The 26,904-nt window shown below is 42.0% G+C and overlaps 1 protein-coding gene and 1 long non-coding RNA gene across 3 annotated transcripts in view; one reads left to right on the top strand and one right to left on the bottom strand.

Moving 5' to 3' along the window:
* naf1 (nuclear assembly factor 1 homolog (S. cerevisiae)) overlaps positions 1 to 26,904 on the top strand; it is a 292,709-nt gene that overhangs the window by 194,972 nt on the left and 70,833 nt on the right. For both annotated transcript variants that reach the window (XR_005942629.1, XM_041184276.1), the window contains exon 7: positions 26,822 to 26,873. Coding sequence is in view for 1 of the 2 variants with exons in the window: in XM_041184276.1 (XP_041040210.1) it covers positions 26,822 to 26,873 (52 nt within the window). In the remaining variant the exon portion in view is untranslated. The remainder of the gene's footprint in view (positions 1 to 26,821; positions 26,874 to 26,904) is intronic.
* The window catches only part of LOC121276223, a 70,018-nt gene that overhangs the window by 3,316 nt on the left and 39,798 nt on the right, over positions 1 to 26,904 (bottom strand). The window lies entirely within an intron of this gene.

The raw sequence follows: 26,904 nt of genomic DNA, 5'->3' as shown, positions 1-26,904 counted from the left end.
ACCCCAGATGGATCAAAAAATCCCATGGCACTATTCTAAGAGCAGCAGTGGAATTTTTCTGGTGTCCTGGTCAAAATTATCCCACAACCAGCACTTAAAACAGATGATCTGACTATTTCATTGTTGTTTATGGGAGCTTGCTTGCACCAATTGGATACTGCATTTCTTATATTAAAGGCAGTGACGATGTTTTTTAAAATAAAAGCACTTCATTGGTTGGAAAATGCTTAGGAATGTTCAGAGGTTGTGAAATGCGCAATATAAATGCATTTACTGACAACGCCATGTGACAGTAAAGCTGCAAAGAGTTATTGATTTATTGAGTGGTCTGCCCACAGCTCTGTGCTGTGACAGATCGAGTTCAGTGTGAGGAGATGCAAAATCATCTATTTGGACCTAAGAAAAGTAGATCTGAGCATTTTCTAAATTGTGAGAAGCTAGGAACTGTAGAGGAGTAGAGAGATTTGGGAGTCCAAATACAGAAATCAGTAAAAGCTAATGGCTAAAAAGGCGCAGATAATTAGAAAGGTTAATGAACTGTTAACTTGATGTCAAAGGGGCTGGAATACAAGGAGTAGAATTTGTTAATTATATAAAACTCTGGACTGCATCTGTTTGAACTTATGTTTTTTTGTATAATTAGTCATGTCCCATAGTTTGCTAGTTCAGTAACATTAATAAATAATGTTTTTGTCACAGGTACTGTTCTACTCTCCTTGAATTTCCATAATCAAATAGCCTATTCTTGAACCTGCCTACCCTCTCTGACTATTACCTCATATTTCATGTTCCTTGCCTTTCCCAAGTTCTTGCTCACCTCTCCCAAGAATCTCTTGCCATACTACTTCAATGTGGTTTTCTCTCCACAGCGCTTAGATCATCTAACAAAGTCACCATGCTTTCCTCTGACAATGACCATGAGATTTTCTATTACAATATGGACATGGGAATTTGCGATGGAAAATTGGTTGCATGAATTGTGACAAAAATGTGACAAGAAGTAGTTGTGGTGCACAGTTTCCTGATTTCCAATATATCATAGATGTGATGAATGTAATAATTTTAACAGGTATTCTGATCCATAACATTTGCAATTGATGTGAACAATACAGATTCTAAGGTGTGTTTTTTGCAGAAATTCGGTGATTACATTTTACTCCAAAGATTTTCCATTTTTCACCAGTCTCTTTCTTCAGTTGCAAATTAGTTTTCAGAAACTCTAGGCATTTTGCCATTTATTTCTTGTCTTAACCTTCCACATTAGTTTCACAGTAACTTCACTGGGCACCTTTTAAAAACCTAACTGAACTACATCTGCTGGATTAGCATCTTAGATGACCCCTCAGAAAATTCCAGTAACACAAAATAATTTGAAGAAAGCAAAAGTGGCACAAGTAGAATCAAGAGTAATTGGTTGATTTTTTTTTGACCAGCACCATCTATTTAAAAACAGTTGCATATAGTAATTGAATTCATGCCAGTGATACTTAGAAGCTTTCACAAAAGGAAGTTTACATTGGCTGTTGCACATTAACTTTGCATATTATCTTTGGCACATGCTCGACTAGGGTCAGAACTATGGAAACAAAAAGCATTACACAGTATGCCGGTTACATCTCATTGGCTGTAAAAACTTTTACCGATCCTTTTCCCAACTGCTCAGAAATATCCTTAGTTTTCATGAATATTATTCAACATACCATATCTTATAAAAACAAAAAAACTGCGGATGCTGGAAATCCAAAACAAAAACAGAATTACCTGGAAAAACTCAGCAGGTCTGGCAGCATCGGCGGAGAAGAAAAGAGTTGACGTTTCGGGTCCTCATGACCCTTCGACAGAAGATACCATATCTTATATTTGCTAGTGCTGCCAATGTTGCTTGTTTTTAACTTTCTTATCTTCTGGCCTTTCCCAAAATGGAAGGACTTCTTTGGATGACAGTGCAGACCCTTGTCAGTTTACATAGTGATACAAAAATGACATTGTTCTCTATATTAACTAGCATTTTAACGGGCTTTGCTGATTATTGATTAAAGGTTAAGTGAAAAAACAGCTCGGATAAGTGAAAAGACTTGGGATGTGCTTGTGAATCACCCAGAAGGAGTTGGCTTTCCAAGACACCACAAGATACTGTCTTTGCCATAACAAATGGTATTACTGCCATTGATGAGATTTTGTTCAATGGAAATAACGTGGCTAGTGATTCTGTCTAGTTCTTTAAAGAAGATGCACCATCTGACTATCATGATTGTTATACCTCAATTGCATCCATTTCTTTTAAGTGGGAATCTTAATAATAAGGAAGGTATTAGCAATCCAATTTAATTTTAATAGTTTTGGCACTTGTGTAATGTGTGTTGAAGAAAATCTGCTTGAAGTTACAATCACAGCTTGTAGGGCACATCAACAGGAATGTGTTATGGTTAGTCACAACACAGCTGATTTTCCAAAGTGCTGCACCTTCCCAGAGTCTTGTGATTCAACTGGAGCTGTAGCTTCCAGCACACCATCTGCACACTCTAGGATGTGAATGGGTTGACTTGCGCTTACAAACTTTGGTGACTGGGTCAGAAAGTGTTATGAGGTGTTGTCCATTGTGTCCTAACTAACTGGAGATTGAAGTTTCCAGTTTGGCTGACAATAGCTCACAAAATTGACTAATGTCTACCATGTGAGTGGGAGCCCAGAGTGGAGACAATGAGGCCTGTGTGTGACCAGGTATGATTGCTAAAATTTGGTGCAGGTGGGAATCTGCCTCCAGGAGCTGGTGATTGTCCTTTTTTGCCTCCAAGCTAGGAGACTTGCTGTTACTTAGCTGCATACTTGGCCTAAATAGCCAAGTGGTTATGGTACTGGGTTTGTAACCCCAAGATCAAGAGTTCAAATCTCACAATGGCAAACTATGAAACAATGTAACTTCATCTGAAACACATGGAAACGGGTTTGTACTCGAAAGAAAGAGTTACTTAGCTGCGTAAAGTAATAACTAATATATAAATTAAATAAATGCGGTTGGACAGATATGGCAGGACGATGGTGTGTTATGGCTGCAACATGTGGGAATCTCTGGGTTGCATTACAGTCCTGGACAACCATTTCAGCAGTTTGCAGTTTGACCATCTTTAGCTCAGAGTTGCTGAGCTGGAGTCTGACGTGCCAATATTGCAGAGCTTCATGGAGGAAGACACTTTGTTCCAGGAAACAGTCTTCTACCTTAGGTTGGGTAGAGTTTTAGAGTTGGTCAATGGTCAGAGACAGGAGGGTGTGACTGAGTCAGGCAGGTATGATGGAGGAGCCTTAGCCCCTGACTTTGGTCAGCAAGTACGAGGTGTTTGCTACCTGTGTGGATGAGGAGGACAACTGCAGGGTGGTTGAGCAAACTGACTATGGTGCGGGATGCCATTCAAGTTGGGGTACCGAAAAGGAATGTGGTGCAGACAGAGGTCAGTATGTTCTTGGGATAGACACTGTTCCCTGTAGCCATTACTGAGAGCTCTGAAGGCTGTTTTGCTTGTCTGGTTCCAGTGTTAAAAGATATCTCCTCGCATCTGGAAATAAACTTCAGAGTGGGAGTGGGTGGATCCGGTTGTTGGGTTTATGTAGGAACCAACGACATGGGTAGAACTAGGAATGATGCTCTTCTGAGAGTTTGAAGAGTTAGGGTCCAAATTAAAATGCAAAATGCCAATGGTAATCATCTCTGGATTATTACCTGACCAACGTGCCAATTGGTAAAAGGTCAAACAGATTAGAGAATTAAACATATGGCACAAAGAGTAGTGTGGGAAGAGGGGGTTTTGATTCATGGGACACTACCCCATCCTGACAGAACAGCTGTCTTTTTCCAGAATACTGGAGCCAATGTCCTGGCGAATCATATAACTAGGGTAGTGGATAGGGCTTTAAACTAGCAGGGTGGTTGGGGGGGAGGTTTTGTGAGAAGGGAGATTTAAAAACCCAAAGGGAAAAGTTGAGGCAACAGTGTAACAATGCTGATTAAAAACGAGCAGAGTGGAACAGGAAAGGACAGAGAGTTTAACAGTAATTGTGCATCAGCGAATAAAGTTCGTGCAAGGAATAGTGGTAAAAAATTAATTAAGGGGACACAGTACCCCAGGACATTGCTGCAGGAGTATTGTTCTAAGCCTAGCCATCTTAAACTACTTCATCAATGACCTTCCTTCCACCATATGGTCAGAAGTGGGGATATTTGCGCACAAGATTCGACACCATTTGAAACTTTAAAAAATTTGTCCATGGGTTATGAGCATCGGTGGCTAGGCCAGCATTTATTGTCCATCCCTAATTGCCCTTGAGAAGGTGGTGGTAAGCTGCCTTCTTGAACTGCTGCGGTCCATGTGGTGTAGGTGCAGGGGGAGGGTAACCAGAGTGTTAGAGCAGATAGTGAGTGGAGGAGGATAAAGGTCAAGCGAGGAATGCATGTATAGACAGAAATCAAAGGTTTGTATGTGATAGAAATGTTCTCAGGTGCATCTATTTCAATGCAAGGAGTATTGTTGGAAAGGCAGATGAGTTTATGGCATGGATTGCCACGTGGGATTACGACATTAATCCTATTAGTGAGACTTGGTTGCAGGAGGGGCAGGACTGGCAGCTAAATGTTCTGGGGTTCCGTTGATTCAGACGTGATAGAGGGGGAGGGATGAAAGGGGGAGGAGTGACATTTTTAGGCAGGGAAAATATCACAGCTGTGCATAAGCAGGACAGCCCGGAGGGCTCGTCTACAGAGGCCATATGGGTGAAGCTGAGGAACGGAAAAGGTGTGACCACACTAATAGGGTTGTATTATAGACCGCCCAATAGTCAAAGAGAATTGCAGGAGCAAATCTGTAGAGAGACAGCAGACCGATGTAAGAAACAGAAAGTTGTGATAGTAGGAGATTTTAACTTTCCACATATTGACTGGGACTCCCATTTTGTAAAAGGGCTGGATGGCTTGGAGTTTGTCAAATGTGTTCAGGAAAGTTTTTTAAATCAATATATAGAGCTACCAATGAGAGAGAGAGGATGCAATACTTGATGATCTGTTAGGGAACCAGACAGGTCAGGTGACAGAAGTATGTGTAGGTGAATATTTTGGGTCCAGTGACCACAATGTCATTAGTTTTAAGTTAATTATGGATAAGGATAGGTCTGGTCCTCGAGTTGAGATTCTAAATTGGAGCAAGGCCAATTTTGTGGAAATGATAAAGGATCTAGGAAGAGTGGTTTGGGATAAGTTGTTTTCTGGCAAGGATGTGTTCAGTAAGTGGAAGGCATTCAAAGGCGAAATTTTGAGAGTGCAGAGTTTGCATGTTCCTTTCAGGATTAAAGGCAAAGTTAATAGGCATAGGGAACCTTGGTTTTCAAGGGATATTGGCGATCTGGTTAAAAAGAAGAGAGAGGTGTATAGCAGGTATAGGCAACAAGGAGCAAATGAAGTACTTGTAGAGTATAGAAGGAAATCAGGAAGGCAAAAAGAAGACATGAGGTTGCTTTGGCAGATAATGTGAAGGTAAACCCAAAGAGTCTCTACAAGTATATTAAGAGTAAAAGGATAGTAAGGGACACAGTTGGTCCCCTTGAAGATCAGAGTGGTCGTCTATGTGTGGAGCTTCAAGAGATGGGGGAGATCTTAAACAGTTTTTGTGCATCAGTATTTACTCAGGAAACTGGCATAGTGTATAAGGAAGGAAGGGAAACAAGCAGTAATGTCATGGAACGTATAGAGATTAAAGAGGAGGAGGTGCTTCCTGCCTTACAGCAAATAAAGGTAGATAAATCCCCCAGGCCTGACATGATATTCTCTCGGACCTTGAGGGAGACTAGAGGGTAGAAATTGCAGGGGCCCTGGCAGAAATATTTAAAATGTCCTTAGCCACGGGTGAGGTGCCGGAGGATTGGAGGGTAGCTCATGTTGTTCCATTGTTTAAAAAAGACTCCAAAAGTAAACCAGGTAATTACAGGCCAGTGAGCCTGATGTCAGTAGTAGGTAAATTATTGGAAGATGTTCTGAGAGATCGGATCAACAATTATTTGGACAGCCAAGGGCTGATTAAGGATAGTCAGCATGGCTTTGTGCGTGGTAGGTTGTGTTTAATGAACTTTGTAGTGTTTTTTGAGGAGGTTACCAAGAAAGTAGATGAAGGAAAGGCTGTGGATGTTGTCTACATGGACTTTAGTAAGGCCTTTGACAAGGTCCCACATGGGAGGTTAGTTCAGAAGGTTCAGACACTTGGTATCCATGGAGAGATTGTAAACTGGATTCGAAATTGGCTGTGTGGGAGAAGACAGAGAGTGGTAGTGGATGATTGCTTCTCAGACTGGAGGTCTGTGATTAGTGGTGTGCCTCGGGGATCTGTGCTGGGACCATTGTTGTTTGTTGTCTATATCAATGATCTGGATGATAATGTGGTAAATTGGATCGGCAAGTTTGCTGATGACACTAAGATTGGAGGCATTGTGGACAGTGAGGAAGGCTTTCAAAGCTTGCAGAGAGATCTGGACCAACTGGAAAAGTGGGCCAGAAAATGGTAGATGGAATTTATTGCAGAAAAGTGTGAAGTGTTACATTTTGGAAGATCAAACCAAGGTAGGACATACATATTAAATGGTAGGGCACTGAGGAGTGCGGAGGAACAAAGGGATCTGGGAGTTCAGATACATAGTTCCCTAAAAGTGGTGTCACAGGTAGACAAGGTTGTAAAGAAAGGTTTTGGCATACTGGCCTTCATAAATCAAAGTATTGAGTATAGGAGTTGGGGTGTTACTTTGAGGTTGTATTAGACATTGTTGAGGCCAACTTTGGAGTATTGTATGCAGTTCTGGTCGCCTAACTACAGGAAAGAGATCAGTAAGATTGAGAGAGTGCAGAGAAGATTTACTAGGATGTTGCAGGGTCTTCAGGAGTTGAGTTACAGGGAAAGATTAAACAAGTTGGGAGTTTATTCCTTGGAGCGTAGAAGAATGAGGGGAGATATGATAGAAGTTTACAAAATTATGAGGGGTATAGACAGAGTAAATGCGAGTAGGCTCTTTCCACTTAGATTAGGAGAGATAAACACGAGAGGACGTGGCTTTAGGGTGAAAGGGGAAAGGTTTAGGGGGAGCATTAGGGGGAACTTCTTCACTCAGAGAGTGGTGGGAGTGTGGAACGAGCTGCCATCTGACGTGGTAAATGCGGGCTCACTCTTAAGTTGTAAGAATAAATTGGATAGATACATGGATGGGAGAGGTCTGGAGGGTTATGGACTGGGTGCAGGTCAATGGGACTAGCGGAATAATATTTTGGCACAGACTAGAAGGGCCGAATGGCCTGTTTTTCTGTGCGGTAGTGTTCTATGGTTCTATGGATCCCTTGCTAACAACATACTGGGGGTTACCATTGACCAGAAACTGAACTGGACCAGCCATATAAAAATTTTGGCTACAATAATCGATCAAAGACAGGGAATTCTGCAGCAAGTAACTCGCCTCCTGACTCCTCAAAGCTTGACCACCATCTACAATGCACAAGTCAGGAGTGTGATGGAATACTCCCCACTTTCCTGGAAGATTGAAGCCCCAACAACACTCGAGAAGCTTGATGCCATCCAGGAAAAACAGTCCCTTGATTGGCTCCCCATCCACCACCTTAAACATTCTCTCCCTCCACTGTCGACGCACCGTGGCAACAGTGTGTACTATCCACAACATGCACTGCAGCAGCTCACCAACGATCCTTCCAAACCTGTAACTTCTACAACCTAGAAGTACATGAGCAGCAGATGTGTGAACAAATCACCTGCAAGTTCCCCTCCAAGCCATAAGCCATCCTGACTTGGAATTGTACCGCTGTTCCTTCAGGGTTGCTGGGTGTACCTATACTACATGGACTGCAACAGTTTAAGTAGGCAGCTCACCATCATCTTCTCAAGGACAATTAGGGAGGAGCAATAATGCTAGCCTAGCCAATGTTCTGTGAAAGAATAATTTTTAAAAAATGAAATGAAAGGCTCTTTATCTGAATGTGACAACATCCAAAATAAGATAAATGAACTAATGGCACAAAGAGATAAATGGTTTAGATTTCATCATCATTGCAGTGACATCAAAATTGGGAAATAAATGCACCAGAGTTCACAATATTTTGGAAAGACAGACAGAATGGCAAAGGAGGAGTAGCCCTGATAGTAAAGGATGACGTAAACATGTTAGTGAGGAATGATTTTGGCTCAGAAAATCAGTAAGTGGAATCAGATTGGAATAGCAAGAGTCAGAAAATGCTGGTGCGAGTGGTTTATAGGCTCCCTAACAGTAGTTATACCATTGGACAAGAAATTATTGGATCTTGTACCAAAAGCAATTTAATAATTGTGGAAGGTTTGAATCTTCATATAGATTTGATCAATCAAATTGACAAGGATGGCCTGAAAGACGAATATATAGAATGTTTTCATGACCATTTACTGCAGTGATACGTTGTAGAACCAATTAAGGGTAAAGCTATTTTAGATCTAGTATTATGCAATGAGGCAGAGTTCATTAATAATCTCATACCAAAACAGTGAACAGCAGGTCAGTTAGCCTGACATCAGTCGTCAGGAAAGTGCTGGGATCTATTATTAAGAAAGTATTAACAATGCATTTAGCCATAGTATGATCAGACAATGTTAATATGGTTTTATAAAAGGGAAATCCTGTTTGACAAATGCATTAGTTTTTTGAGGATCTTAACCAGTAGGGTAGATGAAGGGGAACCATTAGACGTAGTGTACCTGGATTTCCAAAAAAAAATTCGCTAAAGTGTCACACAAAAGGCTAAATAGGCAAAATGATAACTTATGAAGTTGGGGTATTATATTAGCATGGATAGAGGATTGGTTAATTGGTGTGAAGTAAAGAGTAGGGATAAAAGTGCATTTTCAAGTTGGCAGGCTGTGACTCATGGATCAGTGCTGTGGCCTCAGTTATTTACAATCTATCTTAATGAGTTTCTTCTGCCAGGCACTGGCAATTGCCACTCTTTTTCTTGTCTTAAGCAGCCTTTAGAAAAGCTCAAGTCCAGAAAATATTTATAACCTCTTCAAATATTTACACAATTTTGGTCTACAATTTTGACGTACAATTTGGTATGCAATATTGATTTGCCTTCTTCAGCAAGCCCGTTTTAGCCAACATCAGGTCCAATGTGGGCCAGGAACTCGGCTAATTTGGTATAATTAGCTTTACCCTGAAAGACCTTAAGGAGCCAGCACTCATTCAGTTGGATGGTTGTCAATATCAGTGCAACAGAATGAGCATATGAATCCAAACGTCACTAGTAATGTATCCATTGAGTAACTCTTTCGAGTACAAACACGTTTCCATCTGTTCCTATTCAGATGAAGTTACTTTGTTTCATAGTTTGCCATTGTGAGATTTGAACTCTTGATCTTGGGGTTACAAGCCCAGTACCATAACCACTTGGCTATTTAGGCCAAGCATCGTATCCATTGAGTACATTAACTCATTTGTGATTGCATCTAATTGTTTTCTTGACCAGCTCTCTTAATTATTTACAAATAGTCCACCTTACCCGCCCTCCGGGGATCAGGCGTTAGGCCTCCCACCCTGGAGATATACAATACCCATCTCGTGCGGCCTCTCCGTCCTCCGTCTTGGGTCTTGTGACATCTCTACAGGTAGTCTCTGTGAGACAATTCTCTGACTACTGGTCTCGGAAGATCTGTAGAAGTTCCAATGTCAGAGATATTGTAAGTCTCGAAGCAAGCTGGGCGAAGGATTTGTATTTATCGATCTTCAGGAAACGCATGAGGCTGTTATTCAGGTCGAGCCACTTGCCACGAGCTCCCATAATGAATCCGAAGTATCATACTGACTTGCCGCCAGTCATTATGGTGTCATTACATTGTAAAACATCCCAAGGTGCTGCATGTGAGCATTATCAAAGAAAATTTGACATCAAACCAAGTGAGAGATTAGGGCAGATAACCAAAAACCTGATTAACAGGATAGGTTTTAAGACATCTTTAAGGATGGAATCCAAGAGGCATGGAAAGGTCTAGGGTGAGAATTCCAGCGCTTTAGGGCCTTGCAGCTGGAGACATGACTGCCAGTGCTGCAGTGATTAAAGTCAGGGATGTGCAAGAGGCCAGAATTAAAGAAGTGCAGAGATCCCTGGAGACTGTTATGGCTGGAGGAGTTTGCAGAGATTGGGAAGAGTGAGGACATGGAGGGGTTTAGAAACAAGGATGACAATTTTGAAAATCGAGGAGTTGCTTAACCTGGAGCCAGTGTAGGTCAGCAAGCACGGGTGATGTGTGAATGGGGTTTGGTGTGAGTTAGGATCGAGGCAGCAGAACTTTGGATGACCTCAAATTTAGGAATAGTGGAAGATGGGAGACTGGCCAAGAATGTATGTTGGAATAGTCAAGCCTAAAGGTGAGAAAGGCATCAATGAAGGTTTTGTCAGCAGATGAGTTAAGGCAGGATGGAGTCAGGTAGTGTTGCGGAGGTGGAAGCGGGCAGGCTTCATGTTGGCATGGGTATGTGGTCAGAACTCACCAAGGTGAGTAATAAGTGCAAAACAGTATGGTTCAACTTCTGATAGCTGCTGGGGAGAAAGATTGATTCAGTGGTTAATGAAATGTTTGTGTAGTGGAGACCAAAGACAATAGCTTCAGCCTTCCCCATCTATATTGGAGGATATTTCATTGCCTTCATGAGGTATTTTGACACTCCTTTTCGATATGGGTGTTGCAGCTGATTGCCACATAATAACAGCAAGTTTTATTATAATGAGAATATATGACCCCTGGGTTCCCATAAATTAGTGTTTCTACATTTTGTTAGCTCCCAGTAACTGCAGTTTCTATTGTTCAAAGTTAAGATACAAAAACCATACAGTTTGAAATAACATGATTGGATCTATCCGTTGAATTGCCACTTTTTATCCTTTAATGTCTTATGTCAAAGTTTTTAACTTGATGGCTGCCACCTCTCCGAACAATCTGGGCATCATCACAGTTCAAGATTTTGTAGCTATTTTTGCCATGAAACAAAATGAGTCACTTCAAAATCTGTTTTAAACAAAAACTTGAATAAAAGCGATCAGCTGTTCTAGAAAGCCTCATGCTGAGTTGGCAAACAAAGAGGCGTTTCCAGTACCGGATTGTCTAAATTTTCAAATACCGGCACAATGGGTTTGTAATACTTGGTCATTCAGTACCTTGGTTTTGATTTACATTTCTTTTAACCTCTGCTAGTGTTTGAAGAGCATCTTTTTAAAATTCTGCACAGGCATCAGAAGTCAACTGAGTCAGCAGAAATCCTGAGGAACAAGCAAATTTTGCCCTAGTTGTTAGAGAGCGATTGTTCTTTTCACCTTAACATTAAGTTCTCTAAAGTAGGCTGGCATATGTGTGACTTCTTTTCGAAAGAACAGAAACTATGTTGACTTTTTGAAGAATACATCATGCTCAATGTTTATCTACCATGAAGTAAGCTTGCGAACTGAGCCTAATGATGCCTCACCTGGTGTTAACTCAGTCCACCTTCAGGGAAGTTGAAGGAATACACATGTTTCTGACAGAGATCTGGTCCACATCATAATGGGATTTTATTGTTGCATTCCTGGGTTCTGCTAACATATGGGCAGTGGGAGATTTGCACTCTGTAAAGAAGCTGGTAGCCAGACTACTAAAGAGAACACTGCTATTGCTGAATCTAAGTGGGTGCCTGCACAGACTCCAATTCATTAACACTGAACTCAGACTTGATATTTTTGCTGAGAGCAATGATTCTGAGATTTCGATTGCACAGCCTTTGAGTACAAACTATATAGCCAATTTCCTAGGTTGTTTTGGTATCATTCAGTCAATAACAAATAGGTTAACAATTTCTGCTCAAACGTTTTTTCAGAATTATTTGAATAAAAGGTAGAGCACAAATTTCGAAATCTTTACTCAGGTAAAATTTATTTAAGCTTTTCTCAGTAATTTAAACAAAGAGTTTGTGTGTGCATGTGTATAGAAGGTAAGAGAGCACTCATTCCTCATCAAAGACTGCAAGATGCCGTTTTCTCAAAACGAATGGCAGAGCAGCACAACACGGGGTCGGGGGGGGGGTGGGGGTAACGTTTGGATATTTGCATGTAACTGTGCATCTGTTCCTTGATTGAAGTTGTTGTACCATTTGCACATAATGAGGCTGATGGTATCACTGTTATTTGTTATTCTGACAGCAAATTATGGTCCAGTATTAAAAGCTTGGCACTATCAGTGCCGGGAGGACTTATTTACAACACAATGGTATATATTGGTCCATTTTATAAGATGCAAATTTAGCTCTCCACTGAATTGTTTTTAACCCCTCTATAATAATTTCATAGTCACTCCCTCTGCCCATTAACATATAATTGCAATGTAACATAAGTGAAAATAAGTAATTTCCTTGTGTCAACATTAGCAAAGATTAAGTCAGACACCAAGGGTAGAAAGGTTGTGTAAGATTACGCTCAAAAGTTCAGAAATTCTAATTGCCTATTTTAAATAACATTGAAATCTAACACAAATAGCATTGACAAAAGTTAAAGCATTGACGTTATGTTCAATGTTGAGCTAGCTGCGTTTAGGTTAGGTATTAGCTTTTGATAAAGCATCACAGATGCATGTGTAATTTATGCATATTGTATCTCAGCTGTTGCTAAATACGTTGGTTTTGGATTGCATTTGCTTTTAATGAACGATATATTTTTATCATCTGATTCATCAATAATTTTACATAGTGGATCTTTCAGTTTTCTTCTGGAAACTAGACAGTGCATCAAATTTGTAACCATCTTCATTCATTGACTTCTCAGCTGTTCAACAAGTATTTGTTTCTGTGTTGCTAGAATAGATGCAAGTCTCACACTGTGCTAAGAGGCATGAAATTAAATATTATCCACTTCAGAAGCTTACTTTGTAAATTAAATACTGTACTTCTTTTAGCTTTAGACTTTGTGTAAATTTTTCTTGCATAGTTCTTTACGCATAAGCTTTCTGACCTAATTTGACTCTGTCAAATAATGCTGCAGTTTCTCGGACAGTGGCTATTTGCAACTCTGTCGGTTTTGATTTGGCTGCTTCACTGCCCTTTCTGCCACCTACTGCCACCAATTACTTTGTCTGACTTTATTCCACTAGCCTGAGGAGGGATCAAGGCAGAGCTTGTTTATATACTAATCCCATACAGACTACACACCCCCCACTTCTGTATGAGTTATTTCCAAAATGTCAATCATGATAGAAGTATATCAGAAATATTGGATGGTTGATGGTTGATTTTAATGTTGCCATGAGATCGGATCCATGTCCAAATCCAGCAAGACCTGGACAATATCCAGGCTTGGGCTGACAAGTGGCAAGTAGCATTTGTGTCACACAAGTGCCAGGCCATGACTATCTCCAACAAGAGAGAATTTAACCATCACCCTTTGATGTTCAATGGCATGACCATCACTGAATCCCCCACTATCAACATCTTGGGGGGGTTACCATTAACTAGAAACTGAACTGGACTAGCCATATGAATGCTGTTGCTACAAGAACCGGTCAGAAGCTAGGAGTCCTGACGAGTAAGTAGTCTCCTGACTCCCCAAAATCATCTACGAGGCACAAGTCAGGAGTGTGATGGAATACTCTTCACTTGCTTGGATGAGTGCAGCTCCCACAACACTCAAGAAGCTCAACACCATCTGGGACAAAGCCCACTTGATTGGCACCCCTTTGACAAACATTCCCTCCCTCCACCACTGATGCACAGTCGCAGCAGTGTGTACCACCTACAAGACGCACTGCAGAAGTTCACCTTAGACAGCACCTTGCAAACGCATGAGCAGTACCATCTAGACGGGCAATGGCAGCAGATAGATAGGAGCACCACCACCTGGAAGTTCCCCTCCAAGTCACTCACCATCCTGAGTTGGAAATATATCACCATTCCTTCACTTGTTGCTGGGGCAAAATCCTGGAACTTCCCTCCTAACAGCACTGTGGGAGTACCTACGCCACAAGGACTGCAGCGTCTCAAAAAGGCAGCTCACCACCACCACTTCAAGGGCAACTAGAGATGGGCCATAAATACCGGCCTAGCCAGTGATGCCCACTTCCCATGAAAGAATAAAAAAATTGCTCAACTCGGACAAATAGGGGGAAGAAAATGTTCTAGCCAGTGCATTGAAAGCCCTAAATATCTATCTAGTTTGAAAATCTGAAGGGATTGTGCAGTATATGGAGAACTGACTTGTACTCAGTTCATAATTTAGAGTTAATCAGGGGAATCTGACTGCTAAACCAGAACAAACATGCATGACCTTGACAGATTGCACTGATGTTAAGGATCTAAAAATTAATTGTGGAGAGAGCTTTGAAAGTAGTTAAAATCCATTCTTCATATCTTTGTCACTAATGGAGCATTCATTTCATTTAAAACCTAGAAAAGCCTTCTTGGAAAAGTGAATAATTCATCAGTCTTTCTGCAGAAGTATTGAATTTTATGAATGTTAATACAAACGTCAATTCACAGCGTCCCACCCATTTCATTATAAAACTGTGACTGTCTTAACAGTCAAATATCTTTCAAAATACATTATTTCATTGGGATATCGCCAAATTATTGAGGGTGAAAGCAGTAGCAAAATGCAGTTATAATATTCAATCAGTCATGCTGTGTATGGCTTCAGAGCACTGAGTGTTTGAAGTCTGATATCTGTGAAATAATCATTCATGTTCCCCGTTCTACAAAATTATTGGGTGCCAGTGTGCCCTTCTGTCTGGTACCCACTTATAGCTTTAATTTGACTCAGGCATTCAAATTACCTTTTGTTTCCTTATTTTCTCTTCACAGTAATTTGATATAAATCTGTATTTTATCATCATTGGTTTCCTTAATTATTTCTACTCTCTTTTGCATCTCTTGCCTAATTTCACTGACTGATGGCCTTTTTTGCTTCTCCTTTAGTTTCTTATAACTGCATAAAATCTTGAATTTGAAGTTTAAAACTAGAGTGGAATCTGATTGCATTTGGTGGGATGTAGTTGAATATATGGGTAAGACAAGGCGTTGCTAATACTACAGGAGTTGGAGCAAGGCATAGCATATGAAAGAATATTTCCAGTAAATGTATTCAAAAATGTTTTAATTAAAAGAAATAGGAACTTTAAGTTTTGTAAACTGCACTTGGAAAAGCCAAGAAATTATTATAACATCCTCGTCTCTTCATCTGAAATTATACCCTGGAATAGGTGAATCAAAAAGGAAAAGGTAGTCAATATTTTGTTTGATCCTTTTCATTTCTATCAGTGAAGATGGAAAGATGTTGTTGTATCTTGGGTTCCTGACTGAGCCTAAGGTAGTGATTTTTGAAACCTAAGGCTAGCCATCCAACACACAGGAATACAACAGACTGAAGCATGCAATGAAAAGAACTGGTGTTTGTAGAGTCATCATATAATGAGCAGCAGATGATAAATAGTATTAAAATAGACTGCCCAGAAAGATTTGTGACTACAAGGGGAGAGGAATGAATGATCCATGATGCTGCACTATGCACGAACTATATGTGGTTTTGTCAATTATTTCTACCTGTCCCCAACTATTTTGCCTGCTAGTGGATGACATTTTAAAGCTGAATCATGCAGTTCTGCTCTGGGAGGTCCCTGACATTGCAAACTAGCAGCTTATGTTCTGCCCGGTATAATATAATTTGAACTTGTAAAGCCTTAAAATATAAGTATTAATTTGACAACTTCTAAATTAAATAGCTGGTAAAATCCCTTCCAGCCATAGGTCACGTGATACAGAAAAATTGCTGATTGAAAAACCTGAGGAAGGAAAGAGCATAAGCCACCTTTTTTGCTGGTATTGGTGTTGTAAGTATTTAATTCCAAATAGTCATTTGGTAGGACAGAGCTTGAGTATTGCTGAAAAAAGAGACATGTTTAAGCTTTTCATCTTGTACTTATCAGGACCATACACACAATGCCAATGCATGGGGGAAAACAACAATTTATACTGTATGTGAAGAGAGTGCTGGTTGGTTAGCAAGTGGCATTGTCATGGAGAATGCACTATTGATGGTGACTGACAGTTAACTGTCAAGCATTGTTTGAAATTTAAGTTAGGCAGCTTGACCCTGATTGGTCAAGGCATTGCCCTGGGGAATGAGTCCAATGGCATCTTTGAGCTAACTCCAGGATTACAGTGTTGAGTCCAGCTCCCTTATCCTGAGAAGAGAAATGTAGATCCACAAAAATGGCCTAAAGTTCTGCTATTGAGATAAGGAAGATAGATTTACTTTTGTAAATTCTGGATATCTTCCTCCTGATATCGAATCTAAATAACTAATAGTTTTAAAACAGCAAAACCTTACTAACTGCTATGTTATTTTTGTAAACTGGTTGGTGTAATATAATTGTTTGAGAAGACATCCAGAAAGCTACTACTTGGCTTGTTTGAAAGACGGTGGAATCTTAAGGGGATTGTGGCACCAGACGAGATGGTTTAGAAAAGTTAAAGCAATTATAATCCTTGGTGTAACAAACTTTAAAATTGTATACAAAACTTTTGAAATGGCACATGAATACTTTGGATTAAAGCTTAATATTGATTTCCTCTCAGGATAGGCATACTTAATTGTTAATGAACTAACACAGACTGTGCCCTCACTCATATTTTTGACTGGGATATTTATAAAACTATTAATCAAAACCAATGGCTTTGTACCAGCACCCAGAGGAAGGGGGGTTGGACTGATTTTACTTGTGTGCTTTATATGAAGTAGTCTTAGGGGTGAAATACTTGGAAAGCCTTGACCCCCTGCAGTGAAGGTTACTGTTGCCCTTGAAAAAGATAAGAAAAAGGACAGACATGACCACCGGATGTCTCGAGGTGCTTTCCACTCAATTAATTACTTTTGAAATTTAGCCACTGTTCTAATGTCAGAAATGCAGCAGGCAATTTGCATATACCTACCCACAAGCAGCAATGTGATTATTTTTGTGATGCTGATTGAGGGTTGAACATTGGTCAGCAGCTCCCCTGTAACTCTCCAAAATCACTAACTCCTGCCACAGAACAGAAAGGCATCGGGAGCAGTTGTACATGTGCACTGTGGCTGCCAGCACTTAGAATCACAGAATCTCACAGTGCAGAAGAGGCCCTTCGGCCCATCGAGTCTGCACCGACACGTGAGAGACACCTGACCTACCTACCTAATCCCATTTACCAGCACTTGGCCCATAGCCTTGAATGTTATGATGTGCCAAGTGCTCATCCAGGTTCTTTTTAAAGGGTGTTAGGCAACCCGCCTGCACCAGCCTCCTAGGCAGTGCATTCCAGACCGTCACCACCCTCTGGGTAAAAAAGTTTTTCCTCACATCCCCCCTAAACCTCCTGCCCCTCACCTTGAACTTGTGTCCCCTCATGACTGACCCTTCAACTAAGGGGAACAGCTGCTCCCTATCCACCCTGTCCATGCACCTCATAATCTTGTACACCTGGATCAGGTCGCCCCTGTCTTCCCTGCTCCAACAAAAACAACCCAAGTCTATCCAATCTTTCTTCATAACTTAAATGTTTCATCCCAGGCAGCATCCTGGTGAATCTCCTCTGCACCCACTCCAGTGCAATCACCTAACCCTTCCAATAATGTGGCGACCAGAATTGCACACACTGCTCCAGATGTGGCCTCACCAAGGTTCTATACAACTCCAACATGACCTCCCTACTTTTGTAATCTATGCTCAATTGATAAAGGCAAGTGTCCCATATGCCTTTTTCACCATCCCACTAACATGCCCCTCTGCCTTCAGAGATATATGGACACACATGCCTAGGTCCCTTTGTTCCTCAGAATGTCCTAGTGTAATGCCATTCATTGAATACTTCCTTGTCAAATTACTCCTCCTATAGTGTATCACCTCACACTTTTCAGGGTTAAATTCCATCTGCCACTTATCTGCCCATTTGACCATCCCGTCTATACCTTCCTGTAGCCCAAGACACTCGACCTCACTGTTAACCACCCGGCCAATCTTTGTGTCATCCGCAAACTTACTAATCCTACCTCCCACATAGTCATCTATGGCGTTTATATAAATGACAAATAATAGGGGACTGAGCATAGACCCCTGTGGTATGCCACTGGACATTGGCTTCCAGTCACCAAAGCATCCTTCTGTCATCACCCTCTGTCTCCTGCAACTAAGCCAATTTTGAATCCACCTTATCAAATTACCCTATATCCCATGTGCATTTGCCTTCTTTATAAGTCTCCCATGTGAGACCTTGTCAAAGGCTTTGCTGAAATCCATATTAAGTACATCCATATTAAGCACTACCCTCTTCTACACACCTGATCACCTCCTCAAAAAATTCAATCAAATTTGTTAGGCTTGACCTCCCTCTGACAAAGCCATGTTGACTATCCCTGATCAAACCTTGGTAGAGATAGATTCCCTCCTTCAGAATTTTCTCCAATAGTTTCCCTACCACTGACGTGAGACTCACTGGCCTGTAGTTCCCTGGCTTATTTCTACAACCCTTCTTAAATAAGGGAACCACATTAGCTGTTCTCCAGTCCTCTGGCAGCTCCCCCATGGCCAGAGAGGAATTAAAAATTTGGGTCAGAGCCCCTGCGATCTCCTCTCTTGCCTCCCTCACCTCCCTCAGCAGTCTGTGACACAAATCATCTGAATCTGGAGTTTTGTCCACTTTTAAGTCTGCCAACACCTCCAATACCTATATACTCCCTAGATAAAAACAAAAAAACTGCGGATGCTGGAAATCCAAAACAAAAACAGAATTACCTGGAAAAACTCAGCAGGTCTGGCAGCATCGGCGGAGAAGAAAAGAGTTGACGTTTCGAATCCTCGTGACCCTTCGACAGAACTTTATATATCCCTATATCAATTTGCTTAAGAACCTCGCTGTCTCTCTCCCTGAGTTCGATACCTTCATCCTCATTCTCTCATGCGCACATTCTCCCACCAAGGTGGTGGGTGGGTGCCGTTTTGTTCCTATGCTAGGCTACAGGAAGGCCAGTTTAGTACTGAACTTCAATCACTAAATTATTTTTTTCTTTTGATTTATTGGAACAAGTTGTGCAGGGAACCCCCAAGCAGCCCAGTTGGTTCAGTTGGTAGACGGTGTTAGCCTCCAGTCTCATGACATGATGGTAGATAATAGGGCGTTCAATCCCAGGGTCATGGTTTCAAGCCCCACATTGGGTGGTGATCTTTTTTCCCTAAATATTTTATACAAAATATTTTTTTTAATTGATTTTTTTTTACCAATGATGAAACTCTACAGTTAAGAACAAATAGTGAGACTGGTCATCACCCAAGCTAATTGGGAAGGAACGATTTTTGCCATTACAAGAAGCTGATTTAAAATAGTTGCTCTTTGAGTAGTTGTAATTTTTTTTGATTTGTTGTCAAGGAGACAGTTATAAGGCATCAGCTTGCAAAAAAAATGCATAATTCAGTGACAGAAAGCAGCACTAGACTTAAAAGCATCTCCTACTTTAAACAAAAACAGAATTACCTGGAAAAACTCAGCAGGTCTGGCAGCATCGGCGGAGAAGAACAAGTTTCAAGTCCTCATGACCCTTCAAGAGAACTGAGTAAAATTAGGAGACGGGTGAAATATGAGCTGGTTTAAGTTTGGGGGGGGGGGGGGGATGTGGGGGAAGAGAATGGGGGGGGTGTGGTTGTAGGGATAAGCAAGCAGTGATAGGAGCAAATAATCAAAAGATGTCACAGACAAAAGAACAAAGAGGTGTTGAAGGTGGTAATATTATCTAAAAGAATGTGCTAATTAAGATTGGATGGCAGGACACACAAGGTACAGCTCTAGTGGGGGTGGGGTGAAATAAGACTAACAGGGCATAAAAGGTATAGATTTAAAAATAATGGAAATAGGTGGGAAAAGAAAAATCTATATAATTATTGGAAAAAACAAAAGGAAGGGGGAAGAAACGGAAAGGGGGTGGGGATGGAGGAGGGAGTTCAAGATTTAAAGTTGTTGAATGCAATATTCAGTCCGGAGGGCTGTAAAGTGCCTAGTCGGAAGATGAGGTGCTGTTCCTCCAGTTTGAGTTGAGCTTCACTGGAACAATGCAGCAAGCCAAGGACAGACATATGGGCAGCAGAGCATGGTGGAGTGTTGAAATGGCAAACGACAGGGTGGATTGGGTCATCTTGCGGACAGACTGCAGGTGCTCTGCAAAGCGGTCGCCCAGTTTGTGTTTGGTCTCTCCAATGTAGAGGAGATTGCATTGGGAGCAACGAATGCAGTAGACTAAGTTGGGAGAAATGCAAGTGAAATGCTGCTTCACTTGAAAGGAGTGTTTGGGCCCTTGGACGGTGAGGAGAGAGGAAGCGAAGGGGCAGGTGTTGCATCTTTTGCGTATGCATGGGGAGGTGCCATAGGTGGGGGTTGAGGAGTAGGGGGTGATGTAGGAGTGGACCAGGGTGTCCCGGAGGGAAATATCCCTATGGAATGCTGCCGGGGAGGGGGTGAAGGGAAGATGTGTTTGGTGGTGGCATCATGCTGGAGTTGGCGGAAATGGTGGAGGATGATCCTTTGAATGCGGAGGCTGGTGGGGTGATAAGTGAAGCTGTGGGAGGCAGATCTCCAGAGGAGATGAGGTCAGTGACAGTCCTGGAAACAATGGCTTAATGTTCAGTAGTGGGGTCATGGTCCAGCGAGAAGTAGGACCTTCCCCTCTCCGACGCTGAACATTGATACCCTTACACCCTTATCTCAATGAATTTCGAGCTCGGCACGATGCTGAACTCTTCTTCCACCGCCTTCATCTCCGTGCTCACTTCTTTTGGCAGGCGTCCTCTCCCCGTTCAACAGATCCTTTTACCCACCTCCAATATTCTCCCTCCACATGGACCCCTCTCTCTGGATTCTTATCTTCTCTTGATCTTTTCATTAAGAACTGTTGGCGTGACATTAGTCATCTCAATTCCTCTGCTCGTTTCACCCATTCTAATCTGTCTCTCTCTGAATTTACTGCACTCCGTTCTCTCAGATCCAAGCCTAACATTGTCATCAAACCCGCTGACAAGGGTGGTGCTGTTGTCTGGCGCACTGACCTCTACCTCAGAGAGGCTGAGCGTCAACTCGCAGACACTTCCTCCTATCTCTCCCTGGACCATGACCCCACCACTGAACATCAAGCCATTGTTTCCAGGACTGTCACTGACCTCATCTCCTTTGGAGATCTCCCTCCCACAGCTTCCAACCTGATAGTCTCCTAACCTCGGACGGTCCACTTCTACCTCCTACCCAAAATCCACAAACAGGACTGTCCCGGCAGACTGATCGTGTCAGCCTGTTCCTGCCCCACAGAACTAATTTCTCGTTATCTTGACTCCCTTCTCTCTCCCCTTGTCCAGTCCCTTCCCCAGTCCCTTCCCACCTACATCCGTGATTCCTCTGACGCCTTATGTCACATCAACAATTTCCAGTTCCCTGGTCCCAACCACCTCCTCTTCACCATGGACGTCCAGTCCCTCTACACCTCCATCCCCCACCAGGATGGTCTGAGGGCCCTTAGCTTTTTCCTCGAACAGAGGCCCGAACAATCCCCATCCACCACTACTCTCCTCAGTCTGGCTGAACTTGTTCTCACACCGAACAATTTCGCCTTTAATTCCTCTCACTTCCTCCAAATAAAAGGTGTGGCTATGGGTACCCGCATGGGCCCCAGCTATGCCTGTCTCTTTATGGGGTATGTGGAACATTCCTTGTTGCAGTCCTACTCCGGCCCCCTTCCACAACTCTTTCTCCGGTACATCGATGATTACTTCGGTGCTGCTTCATGCTCTCGTTGGGAACTGGAAAAGTTTATTAATTTTTGCTTCCAATCTCCACTCCTCCATCATTTTCACATGGTCCATCTCTGACACTTTCCTTCCCTTCCTTGACCTCTCTGTCCCAATTTCTGGTGCTAGACTGTCCACCAATATCCATTACAAGCCTACCGACTCCCACAGCTACCTCGACTACAGCTCCTCACACCCCGCTTCCTGTAAGGACTCCATCCCGTTCTCTCAGTTCCTTCACCTCCGTCGCATCTGTTCTGATGACGCTACGTTCAAAAACAGTTCCTCTGACACGTCCTTCTTCTTCCTTAACCGAGGTTTTCCACCCACGGTGGTTGACAGGGCACTCAACCGTGTCCGGCCCATCTCCTGCGCATCTGCCCTCACGCCTTCTCCTCCCTCCCAGAAACATGATAGGGTCCCCCTTGTCCTCAGTTATCAACCCCACCAGCTTCCGCATTCAAAGGATCATCCTGCACCATTTCTGCCAACTCCAGCATGATGCCACCACCAAACACATCTTCCCTTCACCCCCTCCCCGGTGGCATTCCATAGGGATCGTTCCCTCCAGGACACCCTGGTCCACTCCTCCATCACCCCCTACTCCTCAACCCCCACCTATGGCACCTCCCCATGCATATGCAAAAGATGCAACACCTGCCCCTTCGCTTCCTCTCTCCTCACCGTCCAAGGGCCCAAACACTCCTTTCAAGTGAAGCAGCATTTCACTTGCATTTCTCCCAACTTAGTCTACTGCATTTGTTGCTCCCAATGCAATCTCCTCTACATTGGAGAGACCAAACACAAACTGGGCGACCGCTTTGCAGAACACCTGCGGTCTGTCCTCAAGATGACCCAATCCACCCTGTCGTTTGCCATTTCAACACTCCACCATGCTCTGTTGCCCACATGTCTGTCCTTGGCTTGCTGCATTGTTCCAGTGAAGCCTAATGCAAACTGGAGGAACAGCACCTCATCTTCCGACTAGGCACTTTACAGCCCTCCGGACTGAATATTGCATTCAACAACTTTAAATCTTGAACTCCCTCCTCCATCCCCATCCCCTTCCCGTTTCTTCCCCCTCCCTTTTGTTTTTTCCAATAATTTATATAGATTTTTCTTTTCCCACCTATTTCCATTATTTTTAAATCTATACCTTTTATGCCCTGTTAGTCTTATTTCACCCCACCCCCCACTAGAGCTGTACCTTGTGTGTCCTGCCATCCATTCTTAATTAGCACATTCACTTGGATAATATCACCACCTTCAACACCTCATTGTTCTTTTGTCTGTGACATCTTTCGATTATCTGCTCCTATCACTGCTTGCTTGTCCCTACAACCACCAGTCTCCCCCCACCCCCCCACCTTAAACCAGCTTATATTTCAGCCCTCTCCTAATTTTACTCAGTTCTGTTGAAGGGTCATGAGGACTCGAAATGTCAACTTCGTTCTTCTCCGCCGATGCTGCCAGACCTGCTGAGTTTTTCCAGATAATTCTGTTTTTGTTTTGGATTTCCAGCATCTGCAGTTTTTTATTTTTATCCGACTTTAAATAATCTGACACTGCCTTTGCATCTGTGCATGTGCAGGAAGTGCTCTTCTCCCATGTTGCAGTACAAATAAATGCAGCACTTCCTAACACTGCCATGGGTACCTTTTTTTTTTTAATACCCACCAGAGAGGAGAGACAGGGCCTTGATTTAACATCTCATCCAAAAGATAGCACCTCTGTGACAGTGCAGCATTCCCTCAGGTCTGCACTCTGATGTCAACCTTGATATTTATGTTCAAGTCCTGTATTGGCACTTCAACCCACAACTTTCTGACTTACAGGCAAGTGTGCTGCCAACTAAGCCATGTCTGACACTGTGTATCATGGGAGAGGCAAAAATACTGCAGATGCTGGAGATCTGAAATAAAAACAAAGTGCTAGAAAAACGCAGCAGGTCTGGCAACATTTGTGGAGAGAGAAAGACATCTAATACTTTGAGTCTGATATGACTCCTCTTCTGAATGCTGTCAGACCGGCTGAGTTTTTCCAGCACTTTGAGTTAAAATAAAAGAGCGGTCTTGGCCATATGAAGCTGCTTTTATACTGGTGCTCATTTGGTTGAAGGCTGGCAAAAGTGTGCTGGCTTCATGTGTTTGCACTGCATATTCCAGCAGCAGAATTATTGACCCAGTTTGTTTTGTTGGTTTCTACAATTCTGCTGCCAGGGTGCTAGTCTCTGCAAGCTTTAGGAATTCCATTGTTAAAGTGAATGATTGGAAAGCAGAGTTTGAAGTGGCTTGAAGACACTTATGTTGCTGTGCCAGACCCAGCTGATCAAAAAATAGGTGGAATTGCTACTTGTAAGTGGTATTGGATGTAGAACAAATAAATTTGGAAAGATAACTGATGGGATAAAGGGATGCTGAGATACATTTCTGGACAAAGAATGAATTGAGAGATATAGTGTGAAGGTAAGATTGTAATCAACCAAAAAGGCCTGGGATCTTTCCTGTTCTTAAATGTACTTATTGTTCGATAAATTAAACTGTCCAGGGTTGAAAATGCAAACTTTAATATTAAATTTTCTTTATTATAATAATAACTAAGGACTGCGAGGTTAAAATTATCAAGGAAGATTGAACAGAAAAAAGAGAGGCTGAGGGGGCGGCCTTGAAAATTATGTAAGGGTTTTGAAGGATAAATGTAGACAAAATGTTTCCACTTGTGCGGGAAGTCCAAAATGAGGAATTCAGAAATCTAGGGTGGAATTTTTCCGTCGGCAACAAGGGGATGGGGCCCGCTTGCCGACATGAAAATGATGCAGGATGACGTCGGGGGAATCCCCGATGTCATCCCACCCCGTTTAAATCTTCAGGAAGACGGGGGCACAGCGCGATCAGCTGTCCGCCCGCTGGCCTATCAATGGCCAATTGAGGCCATTGACAGGATAATTAAAACAATTAAAGGCCCTGTCCGTCCAGCTTAAGTTTGGTGGGCAGGCCAGGAGCCCTGGCGGGCTTCTGAAAAAACATGAAACCTCATCCACCGGCGGGATGAGGTTTCATGTCAGTTTTTAAAAAGCTTATTAAAGTTTTTGTGCAGTTTATTAACATGTCCCATCTCGTGTGATATTGTCACATGAGGGGGATGTGTTAATGATTTTTTTTATTTTTCTATTTTTAAAGTTTGAAAACCTTTCAGCGATCTCCCTGAGGCAGCACTTAGTCTCAGGGAGATGTGTGCTCTTTCATGCGCATGCGCGAAACAGCACACTCTCGCATTTGGGGAATCCCCACCCGCACAGGAAGCACATAGTGCTTCCCACCGGACATCACACATTGGCAGGCCTTAATTGGCCCACCCACTTAAAATGGCAGCGGGGCCCACTTCTCCGGTGGGGATCGACTCCCTGCCCACCGGAGATTGGGTTGGGCTCGCCCGCCCAACAGGCAAAAAACTCAGTCCTTTGAGTATTGCTGAAAGAAGAGACATATCGAAGTTTTTCGCCTTGCACTCATCAGGACACTTACAAGAATGCCAATATAAGGGGGAAACAACAATGTAATACTGTATGTGAAGAGAGAGCTGATAGGTTAGCATGTGTACTCTGATTGGTAGAGATATTACCAAAGGAGAATGTGCCAGTGATGGTGATTCAAAAATCCAACTAAGGAATTCAGGAGAAACTTCTTTATCCAGAGAGAAGTGAGAATGTGGAACTTGGGAGTAATCGAGGCAATGAGCATAAATGCATTTAAAAGGAAGCTAGGTAAGTACATGAGGGAGAAAAGCACCCAAGGATATGCTAAAATGTTTTAATGAAGTAGGGTGAGAGGAAGCTAGTGGAGCATAGACCAGTTGAGCTGAATGCTCTGTTTCTGTGCTACAAATTCTATGCAAAATTTATAATGAAATAAAAATTGTTCACATATATTGCTAGGGCACCTCTGAACTTCTAGAATTTAATTAAACAATTAGTTTGACATGGAAAGGAACTACAGTGAAAGCAGTATTAATAAGCAGTCGGATTGATTATTGCCACCTTTATTGCATATAATAGCTGTTTTCTTTCCTTAGCTTTGTGAAGCACACCACAGAGTAAACAGAGTTTCATGAGCCTATTTGCAGTGCAGCAGAATACTTGGTCCCTGATTCTATGAATGGTATAATATTTGCTCAGGAAAATCTTTGTAATCTATGTAAATCTTTGTTCTTTAAATTATTGTTCTTCTGTCTTATGTTCCATTGAACAAATTTAGATTAAAAGTTCACTTAATAATGCAGAGATGACTGGGATTTTTTGGAATAAAAGCAAAGAACTGCGGAAGCTGGAAATCCAAAACAAAACAAAAATACCTAGAAAAACTCAGCAGGTCTGGCAGCATCAGTGGAGTGGAGCACAGTTGACGTTTCGAGTCCGCATGACTCTTCAACAGAACTAATTAATTATTTTTGTTTTTGGGATTTTTTGGTTAGACTGTCAGCACACATTGGTATGGTAATACATCAGTGATATAATAGTTGCAAGCAAGTTCTTTTTCTTCAAAGCAGTGTTGTAGTTGAATATGCTACATAATTTATTGTGCATCTAATTAGCAATTAATGTGCTTAAAAATTCTGAGTTTGAAAGAGTTTCATTATGGATAGTCCCATCATAGAACCAGGCCATTTGATATGTTAAGACTATATCTGTTTTTGTCACCCTATGAACCAGTTCCTTTTTTTTTTCAAGCAATTGTCTAATTTCCCTTTAAAAGAATTTGTGGGCTCTTAATTCAGTAATCTTTTATGGCAGAGAAATTTGCATGCTAACCACCCTCTGTAAAGCTTTCTTCTCCCACCCTGCCACCCCCCCCACAATCTCATCTTTAATTCTAGGCTAGATCACATAATGAGTTAGAATAAAGAGTTCATTTTAGGCACACACAACTATTTTAATAGTGGTGTTCATTTTTTTTTAACAGAGATAAAGGTTCAGATGCATCATGGAGAAATGACCAGGAACCACCAACTGAGGTGAGTTGATTCCAGTTGATTGTTTTCTTCC

The sequence above is a fragment of the Carcharodon carcharias genome, chromosome 1 (assembly GCF_017639515.1).
Source record: "Carcharodon carcharias isolate sCarCar2 chromosome 1, sCarCar2.pri, whole genome shotgun sequence".
NCBI lineage: Eukaryota > Metazoa > Chordata > Chondrichthyes > Lamniformes > Lamnidae > Carcharodon > Carcharodon carcharias.
Note: the sequence above shows the minus strand (reverse complement) of the source record. Positions and strands in the feature narration are given on the sequence as shown.